Source organism: Pangasianodon hypophthalmus, chromosome 24 (assembly GCF_027358585.1).
Source record: "Pangasianodon hypophthalmus isolate fPanHyp1 chromosome 24, fPanHyp1.pri, whole genome shotgun sequence".
NCBI classification, from domain to species: Eukaryota; Metazoa; Chordata; class Actinopteri; order Siluriformes; family Pangasiidae; genus Pangasianodon; species Pangasianodon hypophthalmus.
In genome coordinates, this window is record NC_069733.1 from 5,684,696 (window position 1) to 5,711,552 (window position 26,857).

Consider the following 26,857-nt stretch of genomic DNA (forward strand, 5'->3'; position numbering starts at 1 on the left):
AGCTACAAATAAAATGTGTGTGCATGAGTTATACTGTGGTTTCCGATAGAAATTAATCTCATCTTCAATGGAAAAGATTGGAGTTATAGGAATTCAGCATTTAAAAACCCATGGGTCTGCTTTTGCCACAATTCATCAGTTTTTATTTGCCTTCTTAGTAATTAGTAAAGCCTTGTTCACCTGGTACACTTGATCAGATCATAAAGGTATTCATAATTAGCTGAAGATTAAGGATATTAGAGATGGGGACTCTTACAAATATGCAGAGTATGGGGCCCATGACTGGAATCGAGAACCACTGTCTTCTGCACATACATTCATTATTAGTTACAACACGTTTTTATTTGTATTCAACTGTATTTTCATGTACAGTTGAACCTATTTGTTTTTTTTTTTACAATTGTTTTTTTTTTCTTGCAAAGTGTGTGTGTGACACATGCATGTAACTATTTCGGTGATATCAGGGGACTAGGAAAAACCAGTTGAATTGGCACAATATGCATAGGAAATGCTTCTGGTCTGCCTTTAGAGATATCCTGTTACCCACTTCTTCCTCTCTTCCCCAACTGGCAGAGGAATAATAGTCAGAGCAGGCTATCCATAGCAGAACAGGCTTCATTTGGTATGTTATTATCATAGGTAAATACTATTTTATTGCAGAATGGCATGCTTGTCCAATGTCACCAGTTCATGCTGACTAATTCACACTGTTTGGAGCATTTGGATGTTCATTTTTCAAAAATACCCCACACTGTACAGATAAAGATATTGAAAATGCATTGTTTATAAATGAATTACTGTAAATGGAATTATTTATGTATTTATATATTTAAATATTCTGGGTATTCAGGATATACAGAAAGGAAAAAACAATACAAAGTGTTTTAGTAAGGTGTTGGGCCACCATGATCCACCAGAAAAGCTTCAATGAATAGAATCTACAAGTCTGGAACTGAACTGGAGGGATAGAACACCATTCTTCCAAATGATATTCCCACAAATCGATGCCAATTCAGAGCTGAAGGCATGGCCCATGTCAAGCAACAAGACTTTCATGCAATAAGCCAAAATGCTGTGCAACAAAAGAAAGGGGTTGCACAGTGGTGTAGCATATAGCATTCTCACACCACCTCACAGCTCCAGAGTCTCTGTTTCCTCCAGGTACATCAGTAGTTTCTTCTGTGGGTTTCCTCTGGGTTCATTGGTTTCTTCCCATATCCCAAAAACAAAACAGTAAGTGGACTGGGTATGCTGAATTGCTTTAGGTGTGATTGTGTGAGCATGATACCCTGTGATGAGCTGGTGTCCAGTGTATTCAACTGTATTTCAACTGTGTGTACCCATCTCGCTCTCGGCGTTCCTATAATGGGTTCTGGATCTACTGTTACCCTGTCCAGGAGAAAGTAGTTAATGAAGATGAATGAATGGATTACACCATTGTTATGAGGCAACAAAAAAAGCAGGGTCTCAGCATTCTTACTGGTGGTTGAGATATCATTGTGATGGAACCAGACTTACACAGGAACACTATGTAACCATGTGTCACATGTAACACAAGGTTATTTACTGGTGTTTGGATGTAAAAGTATCATTTCCTAACATTCAACACTGATTAGTATCAGGCCCCAGATAATCCCACTTATTCCTTCCTGCAATGCGAGAAAGATTGGGAAAATTGTATTCTAAAAGTGGTATTTTCTTTGAGAACATTAGGACCTGTGATCATAATGATAATAAAGAGCTTTGTGCAATGTACCTAGATACTTGGTGTAAAAGTATTGCTAATTGGTGTAAACATGTTTAATAGTAGTAATAATAGTAATTAATAATTATGAAGCCTAAGCAGTCTGACATTTTTTGTGTTAACATTGATTAGTCTAACTAGTGTGTTTGAAAAATGAAAAAATATGCATGAAAAAATATGCACAGATGTCCATGCATAATTGTTGTCCTCTGGATGACAGATGCTGCTTAACCCCTGTGCCCTTTCATTCTGAAATGGCTGCTCTTGAATGATGTTATTGGAGTGACCCCTGAGAAAAATAGTTTATTTCCTGACAGCACGGGAAGCCCTGTCCTGAAAACAGTATATGCATGGTATATGCATCTGTGGTATATGAATATTGCTGCTTGACCACCACTTGTTCTGTCTCTCCCTAAGCATGCTCTGAACATAAAATCCATGCTGCATTTGACTAACAGTTGTATCTCATAATTCCTGACCTCCTACTAAGAAAAAAACAAAGAAAATGTCCCCTCAACTCAGAATTCCTATTTGGGAACTCTGGATGGTCTTCTCTACTTCGAGTCCCTCTGAGTTCAGCAAGTGACGTCAAATCAACATGGCTGCTCACTGGATGAACAGTAACAAAGTAGTACTTCTTACCTTTAAATGAATTAGTATATGGTTTCTGTAGTGTAGTGGTCATTACGTTCGCCTAACACGCAAAAGGTCCCTGGTTTGAAACCAGGCAGAAACAAACCGCCCCTTTTTGGGGGCAGTCGTGGCCTAATGGATAGCGAGTCCGACTTGCAACCCAAAGGTTGAACCTGAAGGTCGTGGGTTCGAGTCTCAGGTCCAGCATTGTAGGTGGGGGGAGTGAATGACCAGCGCTCTCTTCCACCCTCAATAACACGACTGAGGTGAGACCCTTGAGCAAGGCACCGAACCCCCAACTGCTCCCCGGGCGCTGCAGCAAAAAAGGCTGCCCACTGCTCCGGGTGTTTGTTCACAGTGTGTGTGTGTGTGTGTGTGTGTGAGTGTGTACACTTGGATGGGTTAAATGCAGAACACAAATTCCGAGTACGGGTAACCATACTTGGCCACAATTCACTTCACTTCACTTCACTATATACACATATTTGCATAACATACAGACGTTTGCTTATTATGTAATAAGCTATATATGACTATACTGTTTGCTGCTTTGAGGAGGAAAATCACTCATGACAGTTGGCTGGCCAGCTTGTTGCAAAATATGGAGGCGTCCACTTTGTAGCTTGAATACATGGCGGTTTTATTACATCAAAATTGTGTAATTCAGAGCTCCGACTTCCTACTTCTGAGGGAACTCGCACAAGTATACCAAGTGGTGTGATCAAGTTCATTTAAATAAAACAATGTGTGATCTGTACAATTACATTGCATTTTGGGAGGATGTTAGAGAGTACGCCTAGTAGAAGTGGTAATAGCACAAATTTGCTATTTTATCATCCAAGTTATCATTTACCACAATGGTTATTCTTGCGATAACCATTCTTACTTTATCTCTCAGTAATTTTTGCTTCTCCTGCAAATAGTTTTGCATTCTGTCACAATAATATTTGCATTCCCTCGCAATAGTTTTGCTTTCCCTTGCAATAGTTTTGACATTTTTGTTTCCTCTGTAAAGCCCCTTGGATCCATCTCATTGACATTCAAACGCAGGAATAGGTCAAGAGCTTCAGTTAATGTTAAGATCATCGGAATGGGGAAAAAGTGTGAGGTCAGTGACTTGTGGCATGGGTGTTGGTGTCTGATGCTTCAGGATGAGATGATACGTATTGATACAGTTGAAGACTGGAAAAAGTCTAATGAAGACATGACAGTGTGCATTGCTTATGAGTGGACTTATATTCCCTGATTTTCACAACAAATTGTAATGAAACTATGTTCAGCTGTAAAACCTAATAATATCAGTTATGCACAGTTGATATAGGGTAAAAATTCTATATCAACATGCATATAAAATTTGGTTTTTGAGATAAGTACTGTCTCCTATTAAGATGCTGTGTCCTCCACTGCAGTGAAGATAAATCCGTGGTGCAGTACAGTACATATGGTAATGATACATCTTGTCTTCTTTGATAATATCATCACTGACTATGAAATCTGCCAATATTAGTCTATATTTATATTTTCTATAGTGTAGGTTCTAACTGAATTTGCATTTATGATTTAATGATTTTAATCATTCTGCATGCAAATATTGCAAATTAGATTTCTCAATACAGCTATATCCACCTAAATATTCTAAGACACAATTAAACATCAGTCCATCTATCTTCAAATTGCTGAACATCTACATATATAAAGCAAGTTCAAAACAACCAGCCTGATTTGTGAAATGTTTTACTTTTTTTCAGTGCTCTATCAAGATGAAAACAGTTTTTGAATTTGTAGTGCTATTCCGATACAATAACGTCTACAAAATTGTAATTTCACAAATTTGTTTTCTCAAATTTTATTCCTGCATTGCTTGATTCTATAGAAACCCATTAACAAATAGAATTGGGTATATTTGATTGCCTAAGACAGCTCTACCCCCACTGCCATATGAAATAATATAGTAATTCTGTTGGGGGACCAGTTCTAATGCATACTACTGAAACTGTAGGCCTTATAATGGTAGCAAAACAACCTAATTTTTAAATGTGTTCACAATAATTATTTTTGTGTATACACATTTGGGTGGCATTGTGGTGCAGTGGGTAGCATTGCCACCTCACAGCTTCAGGGTCCTGGGTTTGATGCTGCACTCTGGTTACAGTCTGTAGTGAGTCTTGCACATTTGTGTGGGTTTCCTCCCACTGTCTAAAAACATGCAGGTCTGTGGATTGGCTATGTTAAATTTCCCCTTGCTGTGAGTAAGTGTCTGAATGTGTGTGTGCATGGTGCCCAGCAATGGAGTGGTGTCCTATCCGAGGTGAATTCTTCTACCTTGCGCCCGGTTTTACCGGGATTGGTTCTATACACATGAACAGTTTAGAATTATGTGCTAACCTTTCCATGATATTAATATTTACATTTATGGCATTTGCCCTTATCCAGAGAGACTTACAGAAGTGCTTTGAAGTCTCAATCAATAAATGTATTCTCATATACTGTTTCAGTAGATCAGAAACTAAGAGTACTATCAGTCTAAAAACCGTATTAAGGAGGATAGTATATATGAAAAAAAAACACAACACATGGATTTTTTTATATTGTTTATTTATTTTTAATATCAAAGTGCTAATTTACGTACTTCATGAAGAGGTAGGTCTTTAGTCATCATCTGAAGACAGCCAGGGACTATTCAGACAGGTAGGGGAAGTTCATTCCACCAGTAGCTGCCAGAACAGAGAAGAGCCTTGATACATGCCTTCCTTGTACTCACCTTGGTGGGTCCAACCTAGCAGTGCTAAAGGATTGGAGGGAATGTGGTGCAGAGCAGGTTTCTCACATTCAGGTGAGAATGTATTCTCATATACTGTTTCAGTAGATCAGAAACTAAGAGTACTATCAGTCTAAAAACCGTATTAAGGAGGATAGTATATATGAAAAAAAAACACAACACATGGATTTTTTTATATTGTTTATTTATTTTTAATATCAAAGTGCTAATTTACGTACTTCATGAAGAGGTAGGTCTTTAGTCATCATCTGAAGACAGCCAGGGACTATTCAGACAGGTAGGGGAAGTTCATTCCACCAGTAGCTGCCAGAACAGAGAAGAGCCTTGATACATGCCTTCCTTGTACTCACCTTGGTGGGTCCAACCTAGCAGTGCTAAAGGATTGGAGGGAATGTGGTGCAGAGCAGGTTGTGATAAATGCTTTAAGGTAGGTGGGTTTCGGGCCATTGTTGGCTTTGTGAGCAAGCAGCAGTGTTTTAAATCTGATCTGCTACAGGAATCCAGTGGAGGGAGTGTAGCAATGGGGTGGTGTCGAAAAACTCGGAAAGGCTGAAAACTAGTCATGAAGCTGCATTCTGATCAGTTGCAGTGGATGAATGGCACACAGAGGCAGACCTGCCAGAAGCATGGTGCAGTAGTCCACGAAATTACAAGGGACTGAACAAGCACCTGAGTGGCCTCCGTGGATAGAAATGGACGAATGATGTTGTAAAGGAGAAACTGGCGTGAGCATGTCAGATTAGCAATGTGAGATTTTCTATGGTTACCCCAAGAATGTGTGCAGTGAGAGATGGTGAGATCTGAGAGTTGTCCAGGGAGATCGCAAGATCCTGATATGGGGATGCATCATCTGGGAGTTTCAGATTCCCTCCAGGTAGGAAGTAAACCACTGCGATTCCATGTAACAAATTCCAGGACTCATGAGCATGGACAAGAGAGTCTTGTGGTTGACTGTTTCGAACACTGCTGGAATATGATTTTGACATTTATTGACATTAATAAAATGTATATAATTGTCCAATTTTAGCAATATAACCTACCATAGTTCGATCCAAAGAAAACATTATATATTCAAGGGAAACAATGTTCAAAATATATACATTAACATTAGGCAGTGTATGGTTAAGTTCAGCCCTGCCAGCATGAGCATCAGACTGAGGAAGTTGTCCCAGTCTCAACTTAAGTTTGGGCACTGGGGATTCTATTGATGTGTAGTGGGCATACAGTATTTGATCGAAATACTGTATGCTGGTAAAACATATTTTCTGTCCCAAACAAATATATTATATAGAACCCCCGGGTTCATCTAGGATCAGAAAGGTAATCACAACTTCTTGGTAAAAACATCTTGTTAAGGAATAGTTTAGAAATGTTCTCTCTCTCTCTCTCTCTCTCTCTCTCTCTCTCTCTCTTTCCTTCTTCTTTTTCTAGGAAGAAGAAGAGCTAACAGAAACTACTTAAATATATGCACTATTACGTAATAGCCGTACTAAAAGCATAGAGATATCTAGATGAGGCACAATGAAATAGCCTCCTGGATGTTTACTGCAGTAAGAGGAAAATAAGTAGATCAGGATTTATAAGATAATGTGTAATTTCCCTCTGTTATTAACATTATTTTAGTAGAACTATCATAAATGTACATTATGGCAACATTATTAAAATGGAAACACTGCTGGTACATTGTACCTTAAAATGATCACAAAAACAATCATGATTTTATTTTGTATATGTCCCCATCCCATCAAAAGTAATTCCTTTTTACAACACTGCCCACACCCAACATGTACCTGAATTGTTTTAGATGTGAGTATGACTTGCGTCCAACACAGCTGACAACAGATTGATTTTAAGGAGTGTTTCAGCACTGTGAGATGTGAGCTCCCGCATGCTGGTGGCTGTCACTACACTACATGGATTCTAGATTGTGTGAAAATGTTGAGTAGTAGTTGAGTAGTAGGTATTGAAGGCCATTCCACTGATATTTTTTTCAAGTTCACTCAGGCCAAATGAAACGAGGCAGTGGCCTGCAGACCTTGAGTTTGATACATGATTTAATTAATATTACTTGATAATGAGGAAAACTAAAAGTCTTAAAAAAAAAAAGTGTTGAGGCTAGAGTTAGTCAGGCGTAGGGAATATGGGGGGCGGTTATGGTAGCAACTCAGCCTCCTTCCACCCTTAAATTTGTCCCTGGTTTTTAAAGATTTTCTAGCTGAATGTCAAAACTTTGATGCACCATATCTCAAAACAGATATTCACACAGATTTTCACAGAGATTTTCACCCACCCTTATACTACTAAGGTCAAGATATGAGTTGAAGTAGCATAAAGTAATTTTTGAACACGTCTATAACTTAGAATAGTTTCTTATGCATATTGTCAAAACTGTTCTTATTTTGGTCTTTAAAAATATTAATTCTCTTGGGACACTTAATAGATGAAAGTTTTCTTGCGATATGTTGTCAGTATAAACTGGTACTTATATCAAGATGGATCAAATGCGATGAGAGATATGAAGCTGCGATGAGACCTATGAGAGCTATGAAGCTGAGGGAATTCAAGACCACCTATTTGCCTCTTTTGGTCCATTCAACACGTATATCGCTAGATGGCACTGTCGTTAAGGAAGTCTTTATACGTAGGAAAGCTGTGATGAGTGGAAGTTAAATTTAGGCATTAGGTGTTCATTAAAAATGGGGTCTTTCCGTGTAACAAAGTGTAACAAAGAAACAAAGTGAAACACAGTCAAGCACGAATATAAATAGCTGAGTTTTTAAAATCAGCTGTTGGACTTTGGAGCTTTTTTTTTTTTTTTTTTTTTTTTTTTTCAAACATTGAAATAATAAACATCTCTCTCTCTCAAATGTAGCCAGCAACCGGCGAAGTCAGGTTATACTACAACTGATAGCGATATAAATCTCAAACCAGTGTCGACAGAGCCAGAGCTCGGGCATCTACAAAGGAATATTGATGCAAATGCAAGTAAATGCATTCTACTTTTAAAAACAGAAGGGGAGAAAACGAAAAGGGCGTCCACTGTCTTCTCCCCTGGTAAGCGCTAATATAAGCCTACCTCAAAACCTGGATGTCAAGGCATTAAATTGGATTAATTTATAATTCAAACAGAATTAGGCTAATAGAACCATTAATCTAAATAGAAATGCTAATGCATTGTTTTAAGTGCGTTAATAAGGCGATTATGATCTGAGTCTTGGTTAAACACTTACTTGGAGACATATTGTTAGATTATAATGAAATTGCAGTGAAATTAAATTATTCCACCAAACAATGTATTCAATTTGCAGGCAGATTTTAGGCCTATATGTAAATAACGGTATGGAGAAAAAACAATACACTCAAACAATTATCACGAGTAGTGGTTTATGCTACAACAAAACACGCATCAGTAACAACAAAAATTTTGGCTGAAAATTCCAGCACTCATTGTGTACGTTGCTAAGCCCCTGTATCACCTTAAGAGCTCATTCCCTCCGTTGACGCCGAAACTCTCGCAGCTGTGATTGGTCGCCTGAGCAGCTCGGAGATATGCAAAACTTGTTGCAGCTTATCTGAAACGCGCTGTTTGCGCGCAGTGCCGAGCGTTTAGACAGCGGGATGTCACACACTACGTACTGTTTCCAGCTGGAACAGCGAGGAGTCTAGCTCTCAGTAGCGCAGCTTGAAAGCAGACTCGCGCACAACACGCGCGCGCCCGAGTCGTCTGCCTTTGAAGATATTTGACCTGGACGGCGCAGTCGCACAGAAAATGTGCAGCTCTAATGGAACCTTATTGAGTCTGATGCATACAGGAGAAAGACGCACATTGCGACTGTATTTTCCAGTCTAGTCCTTAACGCACGGAACTGGAGCGTGCGCATTCCGTGCTTTCAAACCAACCCAGGGAAATTCTTTCCTGGATGCAGTTTAAAGGACGTAGAAAAGGTTCACCAGAGCATTGTTGTGGTGGCACTGGGGGAAAAGAATGCTTGTGTAGCGCAGCAGTTCACACTTCATTGTAAGGATTATGAATTCGAGGTCCTCTCGCTCGGAGCATATAACAGCAAAGTGGAAGTGTTTTTTGTAGGGGACATGGTCCGTCAGACCTCGAGATTTTCTTATTTTCTTTCTTTGATCTTTTGTATAAAGTATATTTTAAATCGCTCCTCCTTGTAAAAATAAATAATTTCCCTCAGTTTCGGACGCGACAACCGATTGCTTTGACAGCACTGTCGTGAATATCATTCAGCTGAAGGAAAACATAGCAGTGCATGTTCTGAAGCAGGGGAATTTCATTGGTGAGTTAAGGGTAAAATTTATTGATGTGTTTGTTAGCAACATTAATATTTAATTTGCTCAGCGCTCCATTTCAACGACTATTAATATTGCAAGTGATAGTTTTTTTTTTTTTTTGCATTGTTTAAAAATATTTTCACCCGTTTTTCCATCTTGAGTTGATTGAGAATAAAAGCAAGGATGACACCAAACGCTGCCTTCCAGTCAGTCAGGCCCTAGTATGGAACTGACCTTGGGAATTATGTTTGAGCTCAAACAATTCCATCACCACATTAATAGCGGAACCACTCGTTGCACTGAAAAAAGGCACACCAGTCAAAAGCAAGCATGAGATCCCATCAAAGCAGCCCAGGTTTTAATTATGGAGGCCCAACAGGTACAGTTGAGCCTGGAATGGATCCCCATAGTGAGACTACTGTCCTTGAGCTCAAAATGAATATGAATGGAGGAGAGGAATACAGTGTCTTCCATCCACAAGGGCATTTAGATATGCATGCAGGAGGACTTCAGCAGCAGCCAGAGCAACAGGAGGCACATATTCGTGGGTTTTTTAATAATCTGCAAGCTTGCATCCCTCCCCATGGCCATCAGGCCCATGCACATCAACATCAGTCACTCTTCAGGGGAAACTTTGGTGACCCTGGGGCTGGATCCTCCTGCTTACTTGAAGGTAGGGCAATGGATTATGGGGGTAGTGTGGGTCCTCAGCAGGGATTCACAGAAGGATTTGACGTTCTTGCAGAGGGCCAGTCAGGGGATCCATTCTCTTGGCAGCAGCACCAAAGGCTATGCTCATTGTCAGACCATCAACCCTACACACCCTCCAGTGGAAACCACCTCATACCTGTCCCCTGTTCACCTCTGGACAAGTCACAGAATCGGACTCGTTCCTTTCATGGCCATTTTTCCTCCTCATCGTCATTGTCATCATCATCAGAAAGTCAGAATTTTGAGACTAGACACATGCTCCAACATGAGTGTGTGGAGGGTTTGGACAGCTATTCCAAGGAAGCACCACTTGGATATGTCACCATATCTGTATTTTCCTCTTCTGAGCCAGATTCTCAGCCCTCACATTTTGGGACAGGGAGACATTTATCAGGGGCCAATTTTCCTCACATCTCACACCTGTCCCAAGCTCCAGGAATGCCGGGCCTCTCTATAGGACACCACCAGGCTCAGCAGCAGCAGTCCCCATCACATCATAATGTGTTCTTTGAACGATTTGGAGGTGTGTGCAAAATGCCAATGGGGATGGAGCATGGTGCCAGGCATCCTATAATGCAGCAGCAGACAGAGGTGATAGCCAGACAAAACTTCTGCCCGTCTTCTCTTCCCCAACCACAACAACACGACACTGGCTCCGCCAATACCAGTATGCACGAGAGCAGCATTGTAATGCCTGGCCAACATAAGCTTGAATATCAAATTCAGAGATTAGAGAACAAAGGGATGCATTCCTATGGGGACCCCATATTCAACATGCAACAGCAGCCTCTCCTTCTCCAGCAGACTTCCAGTCAGAGGCGGCAGCATTGTGACTCTCCCTATTTGAATAAGGGCCAAAGGTCTAGGTTACATTTTCCTAATGCCCATGGAGGAGAGGGCCCAACGAACATTAGCATGCACAGCCCACCTGGATTGAAGAACCTCTCTTTCTCAGCCTACCTAGGTCTTTCTGGTGAGTTCATTGCCCCCGACAGTCTCCTGCCAATAAAAAATGCAGGGCCTAACCACCAGTCAGTGCAGCAGAGGCAGAATGCTGCCATGTTGATCAAGCAAATGGCCTCTCGAAATGAGCAGCAGAGAATGAAACAGCCCAAAAAGCAGCAGCTTGGTCACCTTGGAGATGTTCAACAGAACACTATGGTACACGGTGGGCTTGTGGATGACATGTCTCAGTCTGGCTTTGAGAGAGACAGGGGTGGGAAAATAGTGAATTTTGATGGGCAGAACTCATACCTGGGCTCTGACAGTGGCTGGTTTTCTGGGGCCCACCTATCTGGTGAGATGCTGAACGGGCACCGAGGTGGCTCTGGTGGAAAGGCAGGAGCTCATAATAGGCAGCAAAATGGTGCTGCCACAAGTGTTAATAGCTTGGACATGCAGGAATCTATAAGAATACCTGAAGAAGGCCATATACAGTGCTTACACACACCAAGAATAAACCCACAAATTGGTAGCAACATGGAAAACATAGAACAGATGCAATCACCTGGGTCTGGTGAAAGACTTATTAATACACAATCAGAAAAGCATCCCAATGATGTTTCAGGGCCACCTATAGGTGGTCAGAATCAGCAGGGGGAAGTACAAAATACTGCCCAGGGAGTGAGCACATCTCCAGGGAATTATACGTCCCACTCAGAGTTTTCACCAGGACAGCAAACCACAGTCAGCAAAATAGGGGCTCTGTCCTTGGATAGTTTTGACAAAGCAAGTGGTAAGGACAGTGTTTTTGGACAGAGTTGTCTAGCAGCACTTTCCACAGCCTGCCAGAACATGATTGCCAGCCTGGGGGCTTCTAACATTAACATTACATTCAACAAGAACCAGGGAAAAGGGAAACGAAAGCTTAATCCAATAGAGCAGGAAATGAATAACAGCACAGCTAATGGTACTGTTGTCTCTGGGCCAGATTATTTCCCAGGTGCTGCCAAACCAGTGGGTCCAGACCAGACGGTGCAAGAGGACACCAGTTCCCTCTCCCCATGTTACAATATGGAAAGTACACCATGTAGTCCGAGGAAGGCTACGACAGGGAGTGAGAAATGGAGAGGGAGGAGAAAGAGAGACAGTGGCCATGTGAGCCCTGGGATTATTTTTCCATCCAACAGTGGCAACCCTGTTATGAGTCCTGACCAACATGCCATACTACCAGCTGGCACTGGAGAGAGGAGAGGGGAAACACCTCACGAGAAAACTCTCACCTCATCTTCAAGGGGAAAGGGGAGTGAGCTCATGCTGGGTGATCAACCTGACCTAATGTCAACCCTGGACACAGACATCCAAAGAATATCTACATCAGCTGACTGCTGTTCTAGGATTGACATCACAAATGACATAGACTCTCACTGTGTAAACGAGGATGAGGTTTCATGCAGTTCTGATGCTCCAGCCTCAGCAAAAACTGGCCACAACCCTCTGTTGGGTGGCTGGCCTGAGATGCATATGGTGGGCAGTGGGTTGTTGGATGCGCAGACAGGGCAGAGCATAGGTCTCACTGACCACACTATCTCAACATCAGAATGCTGCAGAGGAGTAGATCACCCAAGAATGCCAGGCATAGAGCAGGACCACACACCCTCTAGCACCTCAGGTCAGGATGAGGTCCACCCACTGGAGATATTACAGGCAGAGATCCAACTTCAACGACAGCAGTTCAGCCTCTCAGAAGACCAGCCTCTAGCTATAAAAAAGTGGAAGAAAGTTTGTGACTTCAATGGACACAGTGAAGATGCAGAGTTTGGTAGCTGCAGCCTGGATGGTGGAAAGAGCTCTGTAAGCACAATAGACTTGGATGTACTTATGGCAGAGCAGCATGCAACCTGGTTTGTGCCCAGAAAAAAGAACCTGCTTGAGGATTTAGAAGAGGACAATTCACAGGCTGCTTTGAAAAAGACTAAGGAAGAGGATAACACAGAAGAAGGTAAATATTACTATTATTGGGTTAAAGTTTGCATGAGTTTAAGTTAGTTGTCAAATTGGTTAATTGGTTGCTCCGAAATAGTTTGACTGTTAATTTTATTTAATAAGAAATCAAATAATTTTATTACATATACATCAGAACATATAAAACATTCAACACACACATTCTTTCACAGCCACATATTATTTAAGGCTTTAGGTATAATGTTATTCCAACCTTGTAGTTTTAGACCAGATATAAACTACTAAACATTAATGGAAAACATGCTTAACTGTGTGAATTATACTGGCAACACAAATATACTCGAGCATTTTAGGAAAATAAGGGAAATGCAATCATTTAAGAGCACCATTTCCTACCTTTTCTGACAATTAAAATTTCTTAATACTTTTTAAGTAGTAGTATGTAATAAATTTTTTTATAGGTCGGGAAAAACAGATTTATTTGAAACGCTGTTAGAAGCAAGTGCCTGTGCAATGTACAATGTTTTGTCCAACATTTTAATGGTTTAAGTCTGCATGAAACTGCAGAGAAAAGGATTCAATAGGGCCTCCAGAGTAAAGTAAACATTTCATGCAGTTCTTTATCTTGGTTTTCACTCAGAGAAACAGCAGAGGGAAGATTAATTTCATTTTGAAAAATGTGTCTCAGCTGCAAGCAATTTCCCTGTTCCCTGTATCTAGGCCAGTGTACAAGAACATGAAAATATTTTAGATGGGCCATAGACATGAAAGCCTTTGTTCTACACACCTCCCTATTATTATTATTATTATTATTTTAAATGGAAGTAAGAACCAAGAATTGTACATTTCTTGTACATTGTAGCAGTCCATATTGTTTTGACAAACTTTCAGCATTTGATTAAGAATTTATCTTCCACAGTTATTTTAGTATTTTAGCAGTACTGCACCTGCACCTTATTTGTATTTTCGTTTTTTTGTTATTGTTATTGTTACTTGTTATTGTTATTGTACTGCTGTGGACTGCCTAAGCCTCACTAACAGCATTTCAATGTACATTGTCACTGACACTTGTACATATGACAAATAAACTTGAAACTTGAGCTTATAAAACACTGACACAAAATTTATTGAAGTAGGGCAGAAAATTAATTTATCTTGCCCTCATCTCATTATCAGTTATCATAGGGCTAAGGAATTAGATAATGAAAACTGATAGATAATGGAACTGAGTCACAGAATAAAAAGTATGTTAATTATTAGGCTTTCTCTGTTAATCTGTTAAGCATAATCAGTAAGCCCTGTAAGTAAGCCTTTTTTATAACTTTAATAACACTTCCATTTTATAAAGATTTTTAGTTTTAATATTCTGTAAACCTAATATGAAAATGTCCCCCCACCCCCAACCCCCACTCTTTTTTTTTTTACTTGAAAGGTAGCTGTTTAATTGTAGACCCACACAGTTTGTAAGTAAACTGGAAACATGTTTCATAAAAAGGAACAGACTCACTTTCAGTCTTGTGTGTGTGTGTGTGTGTATGTGTGTGATGATTTTTGACACTGAAACATGGAGTACATCCAGTGTATGCCATCCCTGTTGCTAATTTTCTGCTGGGGCCTAGTGATGAGTACATCATGTAACCTACTTTTTATTTATTGAGGTTTTTTGTTGTATATTTACATCAGAAAACCACAGAAAAAGACTTGAGACTAGCCCAAAATGTTTGGGCATAGGAAAATTAATCATTTAATTAATTTGGATTGCAGACGTTTATTGCATGTGTTTTCCATCATTCCTAAATGATTGATCTCCAATGACCATTCTCAAATGTTATTGAAAGTACTATATACACACAATTTATTTTTTTTAAAGTGCTAATGTAAGTACTTAAGTACTTTAGGGATTTCTGTCCATTCAACAATAAGAGTGTGAGACGTTGGACACTAATGTTGAGTGAGAAGGCCTGGCATGCAGCCATCATTCCAATTCAGTGCAGTTGAGCTCAGGGTTCTGTGTAGGTCACTCGAGTTTTTCTACACCCACCTTAGCAAGCTATGTCTTTATGGATCTCACTTGCACATGGGCATCGTCATGCTGGAGAATCATCATGTGTTACCTGCTGGTTCGACCAGCCACCTCTATGTCCACAGCTGATGCTCGACAATGCCCCTGCTGCCACATATAGATGGACAGATTTGTTGGTACCCCTAGAAAAGATTATAAATATTCAGATTATAGTCATATTTCAGGCTAACTGTTTTCTTAATTAGTATCACACATGGCTTCAATCTTGTAGTCAGTCATTCAGCCTATTTAAATGGAGAAAAGTAGTCACTGCTGTTTGGTGTCATCGTGTATACCACATTGAACATGGACCAGAGGAAGCAAAGGAGACTGTTGTCTGAGGAGATCAGAAAGAACATTATAGACAAGCATGTTCAAGGCATAGGCTATAAGACCATATCCAAGCAGCTTGATGTTCCTGTGACTACATTTACAAATATTATTAAGAAGTTTAAGGTCCATGGGACTGTAGCCAACCTCCCTGGACGTGGCCGCAAGAGGAAAATCATCCCCAGATTGAACAGAAGGATAGTGCAAAAGGTAGACAAAGAGCCAAGAAAAACTTCCAAAGAGATACAAGCTGAACTCCAAGGTCAAGGTACATCAGTGTCTGATCGCACAATCCAGCACTTTTGAGCGACAGTGGGCTCAATGGAAGAAGACCCAGGAGGACTCTACTGTTGAAAGAAAAAAATAAAAAAGCCAGACTGGAATTTTGTTTTGACAAGCCACATTGTTTCTGGGAGAATGTCCTTTGGACAGATGAGACAAAACTGGAGCTTTTTGGCAAGTCACAACAGCTCTATGTTCACAGACAAAAAATGAAGCTTTCAAAGAAAAGAACACCATACCTACTATGAAACATGGAGGAGACTCAGTTATGTTATGGGGCTACTTTGCTGTGTCTGGCACGGGGTGCCTTGAATCTGTGCAGGGCACAATGAAATCTCAAGACTATCAAAGCATTCTGGAGCGAAACGTACTGCCCAGTGTCTCTGTCTCAGTTGCAGGTCATGAGTCCTCCAACATGATAAAGACCCAAAACCCACAGTAAAAGCATCCAAGAATGGCTAAGAACAAAACAATGGATTATTCTGAAGTGGCCTTCTATGAGCCCTGATCTGAATCCTATCAAACATCTATGGAATCTATGAAACTGAAACATGCAGTCTGGAGAAGGCACACTTCAAACCTGAGACAGCTGGAGCAGTTTGCTCAGGAAGAGTGGGACAAACTACCTGTTGACAGGTGCAGAAGTCTCATTGAGAGCTACAGATACTCTAAAGGTTGTGCAACAAAATATTAGGTTAAGGGTCCCATCATTTTTATCCATGCCATTTTCATTTGTTTTATCATTTAAAATATTCTGTTTGAATCAAAAATCAGAAGCAAAGTCTGGTGTTTTTTAAATATGGAATAAACAATGATGGATGCAATTTACTTTTGTCAGTTTCAAGTTATTTCAGAGAAAATTGTGGATTTTCCTTTTTTCATGGAAGGGTACCAACAAATTTGTCCATGCCTGTACCCCCACTGCTGCCTGACTCAGGCCAGCCTGCAGCTGACTCCCTCTCCGGCAGGAAAGGTAATCCGCCACCACCATCTGCTCCCCCGGCCTGTGGACAACCTTGAACTTGAACAAACCTCCTATAATAGCCAGTCAGCCCCAGAAACTGCCTCACCCCCCTTTTTGGTCTTCGGCAGGCAGCCATTGCTGCTGTCTTATCAATTTGCCCATGACCCAAGTGGAAGCCCAGATACCATATGTCCACCCGCCCGATTACACACTTCTCTGGGTTTGCTGTGAGTCCCACCCATGTATAAGATATCAGGGCAGCCCTCAGGTGTTGTCAACTGTTGTAAATGCTGCTGCCAATTGTTACTATAAAAGATTATGTTATCTAAATTATCTATACTGTGGGCAGTGGTGGCTGAACGGTTAAGGCTCTGTGTTACTGATCAGGGGTCAAGCCCCAGCACTGTCAAGCTGTTGCTGTAGGGCACTTGGGCGAGGCCCTTAAGCAAAGGCTGTTTCATCACAAGACATTGGAGTCAAGGGAATCTGCCAATACCCCTTAGTTATATCCAGTGTCAAATAAAAGGGAGTCACGCCTAACCGATTGAGTAGTTCATCAATGCGAGGCATCAGATATGTGTCAATTTAGACACCGTGTTGACTTTTGTAAAGGCCACAAAAAACGGACTGACCAGTCGGTTTTGGGCACCAAAATCATGGGCTGCTCCAGTCACTGTAGGACTCCTCGAATAACTCCCATGTCGAGCATAGCCTTCAGTTCCTTGCGAACCACATTTTTTTGTGTTCAGGGAGCCGGTGTGGGCGGCTGTGTACAACCACATCTGGAGGAGTCTCAATGTGTGAGAGGTGGTCTCCACAGGGGACAGGGGTGAATTGGGCTGCACTTTTGGAACTTACCTCTGGTCAAAGCTGCTCCCTCTAAGGAAACACCATTGCTAGAGCCACAGGAACTGCCTCTCTCCACGGTTTCAGGAGATTGAGGTTGTATATCTGCAGTGCATCTCCTCTGAACGATTCACCTGATGTCATAGTCAACTTCGCAGACTCGCTGTGTAACCTCAAAGGGTCCTTGCCACTTTGCAATTTAGAGTAATTTAGAGCTTGACGTCAGAGCAAAATGAGCACTTTATTTCCCACTGCAAATTCCTGTAGCTGAGTACCCCGTTATACAGCCAAGATTGACATTCTTGCACCTGTAGCAAAGTCTCCTGTGTTAATTGTCCCAATGTGTGGAGTTTTGCTGTCAGATCAAGAACGTACTGAATTTGATTCTTGCTATTACAAGGTTCCTCCTCCCAATTTTCCCTAATGACGTCTAGGATGCCACGAGAATTGCGCCTGTTACGCATCATATTTTAACTTACGAATCATATTTTTAAGTGTTTGATTAAACTGTTTGACCAGCCCATCCATCTGTAGATGATAAACGCTGATGTGAATCAATGTAATCCCCAATAATTCATAAAGTTCACGTAGTGTTCATGACATAAACATTGTGCACTGGTCAGTCAGGATCTCTTTTGGGATCCCAACTTGGGAGATAACATGGAAGAGCACCTCCACAACAGTACACGCTGATATGTTGTGCGGAGGAATTGCTTCCGGATATCGTGCTGCATAATCCACCAGGACTAACACAAAGTGATATCCTCCTTTTCCAATGGCCCGACAAGGTCTATACCAATTCTTTTGAAGGGGACCTTGATTAATGGTAATGGGTCCAATGGTGCTTTTGGGGTGGCGGGTGGATTCACCAGCTGACATTCACGACATGCCGCATACCACCTGCGAACATCGCCGCGAATGCCTGGCCAATAAAAACGAGCCATTAGATAGTTTAGTGTTTTCTCCGGGCCCAAAAGCCATGGAATTACAATGAGCTGCGTGGAACAAAATTTCCCTACGGCTTTTTGGGACCAACAACTGGGTCATCTCTACCTTAGTTTGAGTGTCCTGCACCACTTGATATAACCTAGCTTTAATAATCGTGAAGTAGGGGAAGGAGAGTGCAACACGCTGAACTCGCTGAACTCACTGACCATCAATTACTTTCACTTGGTCGAAGGAGTGCCTGAGGGTTTCGTCACGCATCTGCACATCTGCCCCAGAGAGAAATCCCTGAGGACTAAATGCCGTCTCCACTCTATGCTTTTCTCCCCAGAATCGAATAATGACTGGCACCAGTGGATAATCGTGGACATCCCTGTGCATACACCTCATCTTCACCCTTCCCAATGGCCCGCATTGAATCAGGCTTTGATGGATGGTGGTCTGGTTACACCCCGAGTCCACCCAGGCCTGATGTGTACTCACTGGGCGTGGATGGTTCTACCTGTGTGGAGAGAGCGGGAGTTAGGGGAGACATCAGAGGACAAACAGAAGGAGAAGAGGGAGGGGTAGGGAAACCCCGGGACCGGGAAGCTGGTTTCAGGGGAATTGGCCCTATTTCCACGGTGCAGGGACGGGGGAGGAGGAGATGAAGTACGAGAGTGAGAGAGAGATGGGAGGGGCTCACACATGGCTCTGTGCTGGTTGTCTCTCTCTCTTGCCTGTTACGGGATCCCTGAAAACACAGAGACATTCAGCTTTCACTAAATAACCAATAACCTCCACAGTGCATGGATGAAGGCATCACAATCCACCATTCAAAAGAAAACTTGGAATGCATAAATATAGAAGCCTTACCATAGGATGCACACCGCTCATCAGCAGTAAGAATCAGAAGGCCAGATTGCAATTCACAAAGAAATATAGAGATGAGCCACAAAAGTTCTGGAAACAAGATTAACCTCTACCAAAGTGATGGAAAGGCCAAAGCATGGAGAAAGAAAGGACCTGGTCAACATCCAAAACATACAAGCTCATCAGTCAAGCATGGTGGAGGTAGTTTCATGGCTTGAGCTTGCATAGCTGCTTTTGAAATGGGCTCACTAATCTTTATTGATGAAGTAACTCAAGATGGTAGCAGCAGAATGAATTCAGAAATCTGCAGAAACATTCTGTCTGCCAGTTTACAGAGAAATGCATCCAATCTAAATGGGAGGAACTTCATTGTGCAGCAAGACAATGACCCAAAACACACTGCCAACACAGCAAAGGAATTCATCGGGGGAAAAAGTGGAAGGTTTTAGATTAGCCAAGTCAGTCACCAGACCTTAACCAAATTGAGCGCCTCCTGAAGCGTAGACTGAAGGGAGAAATCCCCAAAGTCTGGTGATGTCACTTGTTCGCCAGCTTGATGCAGTTGTTGCAAGCAAGGGACATGCAACCAAACATTAAGTGTTGTTTTCTTTAAATTACAGTATGACTATCTGTTTCTATACTTTTGCTCACCTAAAAATTGGGTGGTCTGCCACCAAACGTGCCATGTTCTAAGTTGTTTAACACATCTTGATATAAATATCATGATATGAAAGCTGAAATTCTGATCCATCATTTCATATCCATCTTTTGACGTCAAACACAAAAGTCTTCAGCTATAGCAAATGCAAAAGAATTGCCATTGCTATTCCAATACTTTTGGAGGGAAATGTATGGGTGTTATGGTCAGGGGTCCACATACTTTTGGCCATAGTGTCTATTTGTTTTCATTTGTACTTTGATACTTTACATCACTGCTTGTTGTGAAATTTAAATTCTGTGTAATGACTAACCTGCCACGTGAGTTTTCTTTTCACTGAATAATTTTGATACTCATTTTCAGGTAGTTCTTTAGATGACTTTATTTTTGCTCAAGTAAGGCATGGTTTATACATGGCATTTGAACTTGATGAAAAAGGTGAGTGTCTGTATTCCAATAACAGCAGTAGTGAGGCACACATGAAAAGCATTTTAGATTCAGCATTTTAGAATCATGAGCAGGAATTATGATCCATATGCAAATATTGTTATACTTTTAACAGAAATGGTTACTTTTAATCTATTCCTGTTCTATGATTTAATTAACTTCCTGATTTGCTCAACATCTTTTTTTGTGACTATAATGATAGGGACATTTGTTGCAGAGAGGAACCCGAGTGTTTGGGTTGAGATCACACCAGACCAAAACCCACTTGTCCAGCAGACATTGTAATTTATTACCTTGGTATTGTTCATATACTCATCTCCAGAAAGAAAGATATCAACCTTTCCCCTATGCCTGTATGTGTTTTTATGTTTATGTGTAAGATGAAGAAACAATATTGGGTCGTTTAACATACTGAGTTTGATCCTGAGCTTGAGTTACTGTGGATTTTCACATGTTCTCCCTGTGTTCGTGTGGGTTTCCTCCAGGTTATATGACAGCGTTACACTATACTTTACTTTGTTTAGTTGTTATCAGTGTTGCCACATGTCTGCATATACCTGAATCAAAAACATTGTCATCCATGCTAACTAATTAGTCCACGGAGCAGATCACAGATTGAGTAGTAGGTCCTACAGTTACAGCATCAAGATGCATCACACCAGTGCATGTATAAAAATGCATACCAAGTACAAACTTCATTTTGCAGCAGTGAAGTTTTATAATTTTTTTTCTTTGTTTGGTTGGTGGACAAGAGAAAAAAAATAATGCTGGTGACTACTACATCAACCCACTGAACCTAATTGTCAGCTAGGCAACTAAGAACAAAAATTAATAGTCCTGACACATAATCTACTTGTTCTGGGTGCCCAGGCTATATATTTTGGGCTAGATTTGTTACAGGATCAGATCAGATTCTTTCATTTTCCTTGAAAAAAAAATCCAGAAAATGCAGGATTTTCTGCTGATATCGACCCAGTACTGATAGTAGATCTTGAATGACTACCATCTCCAAGTTTGAATATGAGTATGTTCTTGAGGACTAAGAGATCATGGAAACAAGGTGTCAATGCTTCAGAACACCCATTATGCCAAAAAACTGGGTGAAACAGGTTTGAACTTATGACTTTGTTTTTCTCTTTATGGGCCCTAAATGTTCAAGCCAAATGCCACATCTATTTCCAGATCAATATGATACCAAAATAATTGCTAATTACAAGTCTCATGAAAGGTGCTTAGTACCATTTAATGTTCTGCAGACTGAGAATATATTGAATTATATTTAGTACACCTATTTAAAATATTAGTCATATACCAATGCAATAAAATATCTATAGGTAGATTTCAGGATTTTATAAATTTACACTGTCTTTTTGTCTGTATTTAGATATGGATATCTCTCAGCATAAAAGTGGAGGAGACAGTGGAACTCATGGACCTGGGGTTTCTGGCTCTCAGCGATGTATCACCATCCACTGCACAGATGAACTGGGTGACCCTAAAGGTCATGGTGGGCCCTTATTATCTTGGTGCTCTCTGCACTCTGACATCTCCAACCACTTTGGGACATATGTAACAACACTGACTTGAATGTTGAAAATACAGAGATTCTGTTGCAACAGCAGTTATAGTGTTTAAGAAGTGTGAAGATAATAATTTGGGCCTTTTTTGTTTGATTTATGAGGACAAACTTGGATTGGGATTTGCAAACATATCCACATGCACATGAACTATCTGTGGATGGGGCTGAAGGTCATACAGTGTACCTCTGACTTATTTTATATGGTTCTTTAAAGTTAGAATTCTGATTTCAGTTAGTACAAAACAACTAAATATGAACTGTGATATGGGAAGTGGCAAGGGAAAAAGATATGTGCTGCACTGGTTTTGTATACCAGTATTTATATTTTTGTCCATTGGTTAACTTTATTATTATTTTTTTTTTAAAACTTTTTCTAATTCTGAATTTAATCTTGGGTTTTCTTGTGGTCTGGCATGCTCTGTGATAATTATCAGGAGGCATATGAACCCCTTTGAATCACTGTAATGCTAAACTATTCAGTGAAACCATTCTAATTCTTGCTCTCCAGGGCTTTTTGTGTTTCAGTGCTTTTTGTGGGGTTCTATTACAGTTTGTTGATATTGTTTCATACTGTTATTCTTGAAAAAAAAGTGTTGGTATTCCACAATACAAGTATTCCACATGTAAAGTAGGATAAACTACTGTGTGTTATTTTATATTCAATACAATATATTTTCAAGGGACTTCCACTAAATCTTCATTAGTGGTAGGGCTTCAGAGGTTATTTTCTTAGTTTTTGTTGTCAGTTATGTTGTCTTTTTTAATAATATGTAATATTTACCTTTATAAAGTTCATACATTTATTTTTCATGAAAATGTATTTTAATAGTTATTATTATTATTACATTATAAATATTTTATAATTAATTATTTTGTTTATTATTATTATTATTATTATTATTATTATTATTATCTTACTTTTTATTTTTATTTTACTCTCTGGTACTGGTACTGGCACTGAACACTGTGACTGCCTTTTGATGGCCTCAAATAAGACCATGAATACACCATGGTACTGATTTCTGACATAAGTTAACTGGGTTCTTACCAGTCATTATACAAGCAAAACTTATTTTTCTTAGTTAGATGGAACAGGATTCTGGTCCCTGGAGGCCTCAGTGCTCTCACCATCACGGCCCAGGTTTGATTCCCGGCCAGGGAACCTAAGACAGTGTGCTTGTGGGAAAACTGTGCCAAATCAAATATGCGGACCAAGGATCCGCTTTGGCGATCCCTGAAGGGAGCAGCCAAAAGAAGATGGAAAGGGGTTCTGGTCCTATCAAAAGTGAAAATAAGTCAAATTTTTTAGTGCCTTATTTTGCAACATAAATAACCTACCAAAGTTGAAAATGTGCTGATACTGACATTGATCATAACAATATAATAGTAGATAATAGATAAAAGTTAAATATAGATTATATACAGTATTAGTCATTATTTCAATTCTGTGCTACAGATTTACCTGAATTTACCAACATACTCTGAATTACCTGAATACATGGCTGTGATCAACATTATTTCAGATCAAGTAATTTAGGCTTCATTTTTACATTATTCACTGTACTGCAGTTTAATTTATACTGCAGTTTTGGCTTTTTGCCTTGTTGGCAAAAATAGTACCAAATTATGGTGACCCATGGTGCATTTGTATGGCATAAATTTTACGTTGTAAGTATTGTGGTCATAAAAAATATAAAAACACACAAATCATAGAACTGAATACACAATTTAAAAAATATTGGGAAAAAGTAACAAAAAGAACATAAACTAATCGGAATTAAAAACAAAATTGTGTTTTCCTTGGTTAACTTACTCTAATGCTTGGTCTCTATGCTATTTTTTGCTCATATTTCATTTTAATTCCATTCACGCTTCAGTTTTCTTTGCCCTTGTTTCCAAGTTCTTCATTTTTGATTACAAAAATTAGGAAAAGAGTTTCATGCAGACCAGGGGTGGGATTAAAGTCTCTAACATTTTGTGTATAACTCCGTAGGCAGTACTGAGAAAAGGAAAATATAATTTTGTTTTTAATTCAGATTATTTGGTGTTCTTTTTATTAGTTTTTTTTATATTCTTTAAATTGTGTGTGTGTGTGAGAGAGAGAGAGAGAGAGAGAGAGAAATGGGGGGCAGGGGGATAGAGATAGAGAGTGTTTTGACACTGAATTTGTGTGAGTTGGGTGTGTGCTGACTTTGCCACATAATTTTAAATGAACTTAATGGGGAGAAGAGAGATAGGAAAGAATTGAGAGAGGTGGTACATTAATTTTAAAGGCAGTTACCATTCATTAGCAACAATGGCATTTACCAAGCACTTCAATAGATTTCAACCTTGAATTAAAATCTCATTTATACTCTATTCTTCAGTGATTGTGTGAAAGGGATGGGGGAACGAAGTGCCCAACCCCTTATACTTCTGGAAAGTTTTTTTTTATAAGTACAGTTAAAAGTAAAAATGGAAGAGAACGTGAAGTTATTATTATTATTACAGTTCATCATGACTATTATGACAGTCTTTTCAAAGATGTCCACCATCCATTCCAGCTGTGCACCTCTTCACACTCAGTGAAGGCTTTAGCTGTGCCACAGTGACTTTTGATACTGAGTCAATGTCGAAGGTATCTGGAGGACAAACTTTACTTCTATCACAAAGAAAGCACAAAGGTGCTTGTAATTTCTTTAATTAGCTCAAGAAAGTCCTTTTCCCGCAGTTCTTTAGATCATCAAATAGGTAATTCCTTCTCCCGAAGTGCAAACCCAGTGGAAGTCATAAACTGCAACACTCCATCCCATGCTGAGCTTCCCCAGTCTGGAGTAGTGAACCAGATGACAATGATTGCTGCAGATATCTTCTGTGGGATTAAAAACATCCATAATATTTTCAAACTTTCATACTTTCAACTACATTTTAGCATATCTAAAATATGCTGGGGTCATTGCAGCCGACTCACTTAACGGGGCTTTAATTCAATTCAATTTTATTTGTATAGCACTTTTAACAATGAACATTGTCTCAAAGCAGCTTTACAGAACATAAGAAACAAAAAGCATGCAAACAGAAACAAAAACATGCAAACAGTCCTAGATGTTAGACAAAATTATCCCTAGTGAGCAAGCTTGAGGCGACTGAGGCGACTGTGGCAAGGAAAAACTCCCTTAGATGATATGAGGAAGAAACCTTGAGAGGAACCAGACTTTACCCCCTGTGACCTCTGTACAGTAGCTCCATACTCTCTCTCCCCCTCCCTCCCTCCAGGCATTCCCCTCTATGGGGCATTGTACATCAGGCCTTGTGGCTTTTTCTGATTTTCAAATGGGTACCCTTCCTAACCGTTGTTTCCTTCCCAGTGACTAAGGCTGTAGCAAGCCCCACTGGAACTGGCTCCATGTAGATTTCTTGTGTTACACTTAATACAACCAGAGCCATACAGTTCTCCCCAGTGATTAAGGCTGTAGCAAGCCACACTTAGCCTACAATTGTAGGCATTTTTTGTACATGTGAAGAAATGTGTATGTGTATTCAAATGTCTGAACATTTTGGTTGAAGTTTGTGAATGTGAGAAAAAGATTTGTGTTTACAGATATAATTTACAAAGATGTATAGAAAAGTTTTGCAGCTGTAAAAACATTTTGTGAATGAGCAAATAAAATACATACATGAATTATTCCAACAGTTAGTTTTCACAAAATATCTGATTTCATGTACAATTCCAAAATTATAAGCATAAGCACTGAAATTACAAATATGCCTTTTTAACCCTGTTTTTTCTTTTCTTTTCTTTAGAGTAAGTTAAATATGTTGCTTGTAAAATAGTTAAAGTATGGAACAATATAGAATGTATTACTGTCAATACATTTCATTCCAGTTCTCACCCTGTTTTCAGCATCGCTGTGTAACATTTTAGATTTATTACATTAATTCTAGTTAATCCCAGTTAAAACTGTAAATGCATAGAAACATTCTGTTGTTAGGACAGTAGTTTTCTTTCTCTCTTTTCTGTGTGTGTGTGTGTGTGTGTGTGTGTGTGTGTGTTTCCCAAAATCTAAAAGTTCTGTTGCAGACATAAATAAACTATATTGCAAGGCACAGTAAGTAGTCTATGTTATTATTTTAGGTTACTCCTCTCATCAACACACTAGGTTTTACTCTGAGAACAAATGCACCTAGAAAAGTGGTATCCCTGTAACATGTTGCAGCTACATTGCAATTATATCTTACTGTTATGGTGCTAATGTATCTGGTTCACATTTTCATTCAGCAAGCTTCGTCCACACTACATTCTTTCATACCTGACCACAAAGAGAACTGGGTTACCTGGTACTGATGGAAAAGAGATTTTCCTTATATATTACAATAAATGTATATTAAAGCTGAATTGCTTTGAAATGTAGTCTTACCTTTGAACTATACAAGTTTTGTGCATATGCTGTTATAATAAGAACATGGTGATTCAGATGAAAACCTTAAAATCAGTGGCTGCACATACAACCGGAATAATTTTTTTCTTGAGAACTCTGGGCACTTGTTAAGCACTGGAACACATGCATCAAACAAAATACAGATTATGAAGAAAAATTATAGATTTTTGTGATGTCAAATAAAAAAAAAATGCTTCTTTCAAATGTTTCATTTGACCTCTGTCAGACGAGGGAATTGAACGTGGGTCTCTGGAGCGGCAGTTCAACACTAATCCACTGGGCTATCAGAGGGTGGATAGACTTAATTGCAGAGCAACACAAGTAAAATTCCAAAGAGTTTATTCCAGAAAATCCAAAAACACCATAAGCAAAAGCACTGAAGGTCCAGCAAAAAGTCAAAAGCAAAAAAC

At 39.8% G+C, this 26,857-nt stretch overlaps 1 protein-coding gene and 1 non-coding gene across 2 annotated transcripts; both read left to right on the forward strand.

Annotated features, from left to right (window-relative positions):
• Positions 1-2,407: 2,407 nt before the first annotated feature.
• On the forward strand, positions 2,408-2,480 carry trnav-aac (transfer RNA valine (anticodon AAC)). Its single transcript has one exon. It is a non-coding gene; the product is annotated as a tRNA-Val (tRNA).
• A 5,655-nt stretch (positions 2,481-8,135) lies between these two features.
• On the forward strand, positions 8,136-26,129 carry mn1b (meningioma 1b). Its single transcript, XM_053228919.1, has 2 exons — positions 8,136-13,101; positions 21,835-26,129. Exons 1-2 carry the CDS (start codon positions 9,780-9,782, stop codon positions 22,035-22,037), a joined length of 3,525 nt encoding a protein of 1,174 aa, XP_053084894.1. The 5' UTR covers positions 8,136-9,779; the 3' UTR covers positions 22,038-26,129.
• The last annotated feature ends 728 nt before the right edge of the window (positions 26,130-26,857 follow it).

Bases quoted from the DNA above. Each gene is read 5' to 3' on its own strand.
- mn1b (XM_053228919.1), top strand. From the start codon at position 9,780: ATGAGATCCCATCAAAGCAGCCCAGGTTTTAATTATGGAGGCCCAACA. The intron at 13,102-21,834 runs GTAAATATTACT...GTCTGTATTTAG, and splicing joins AGAGGATAACACAGAAGAAG to ATATGGATATCTCTCAGCAT.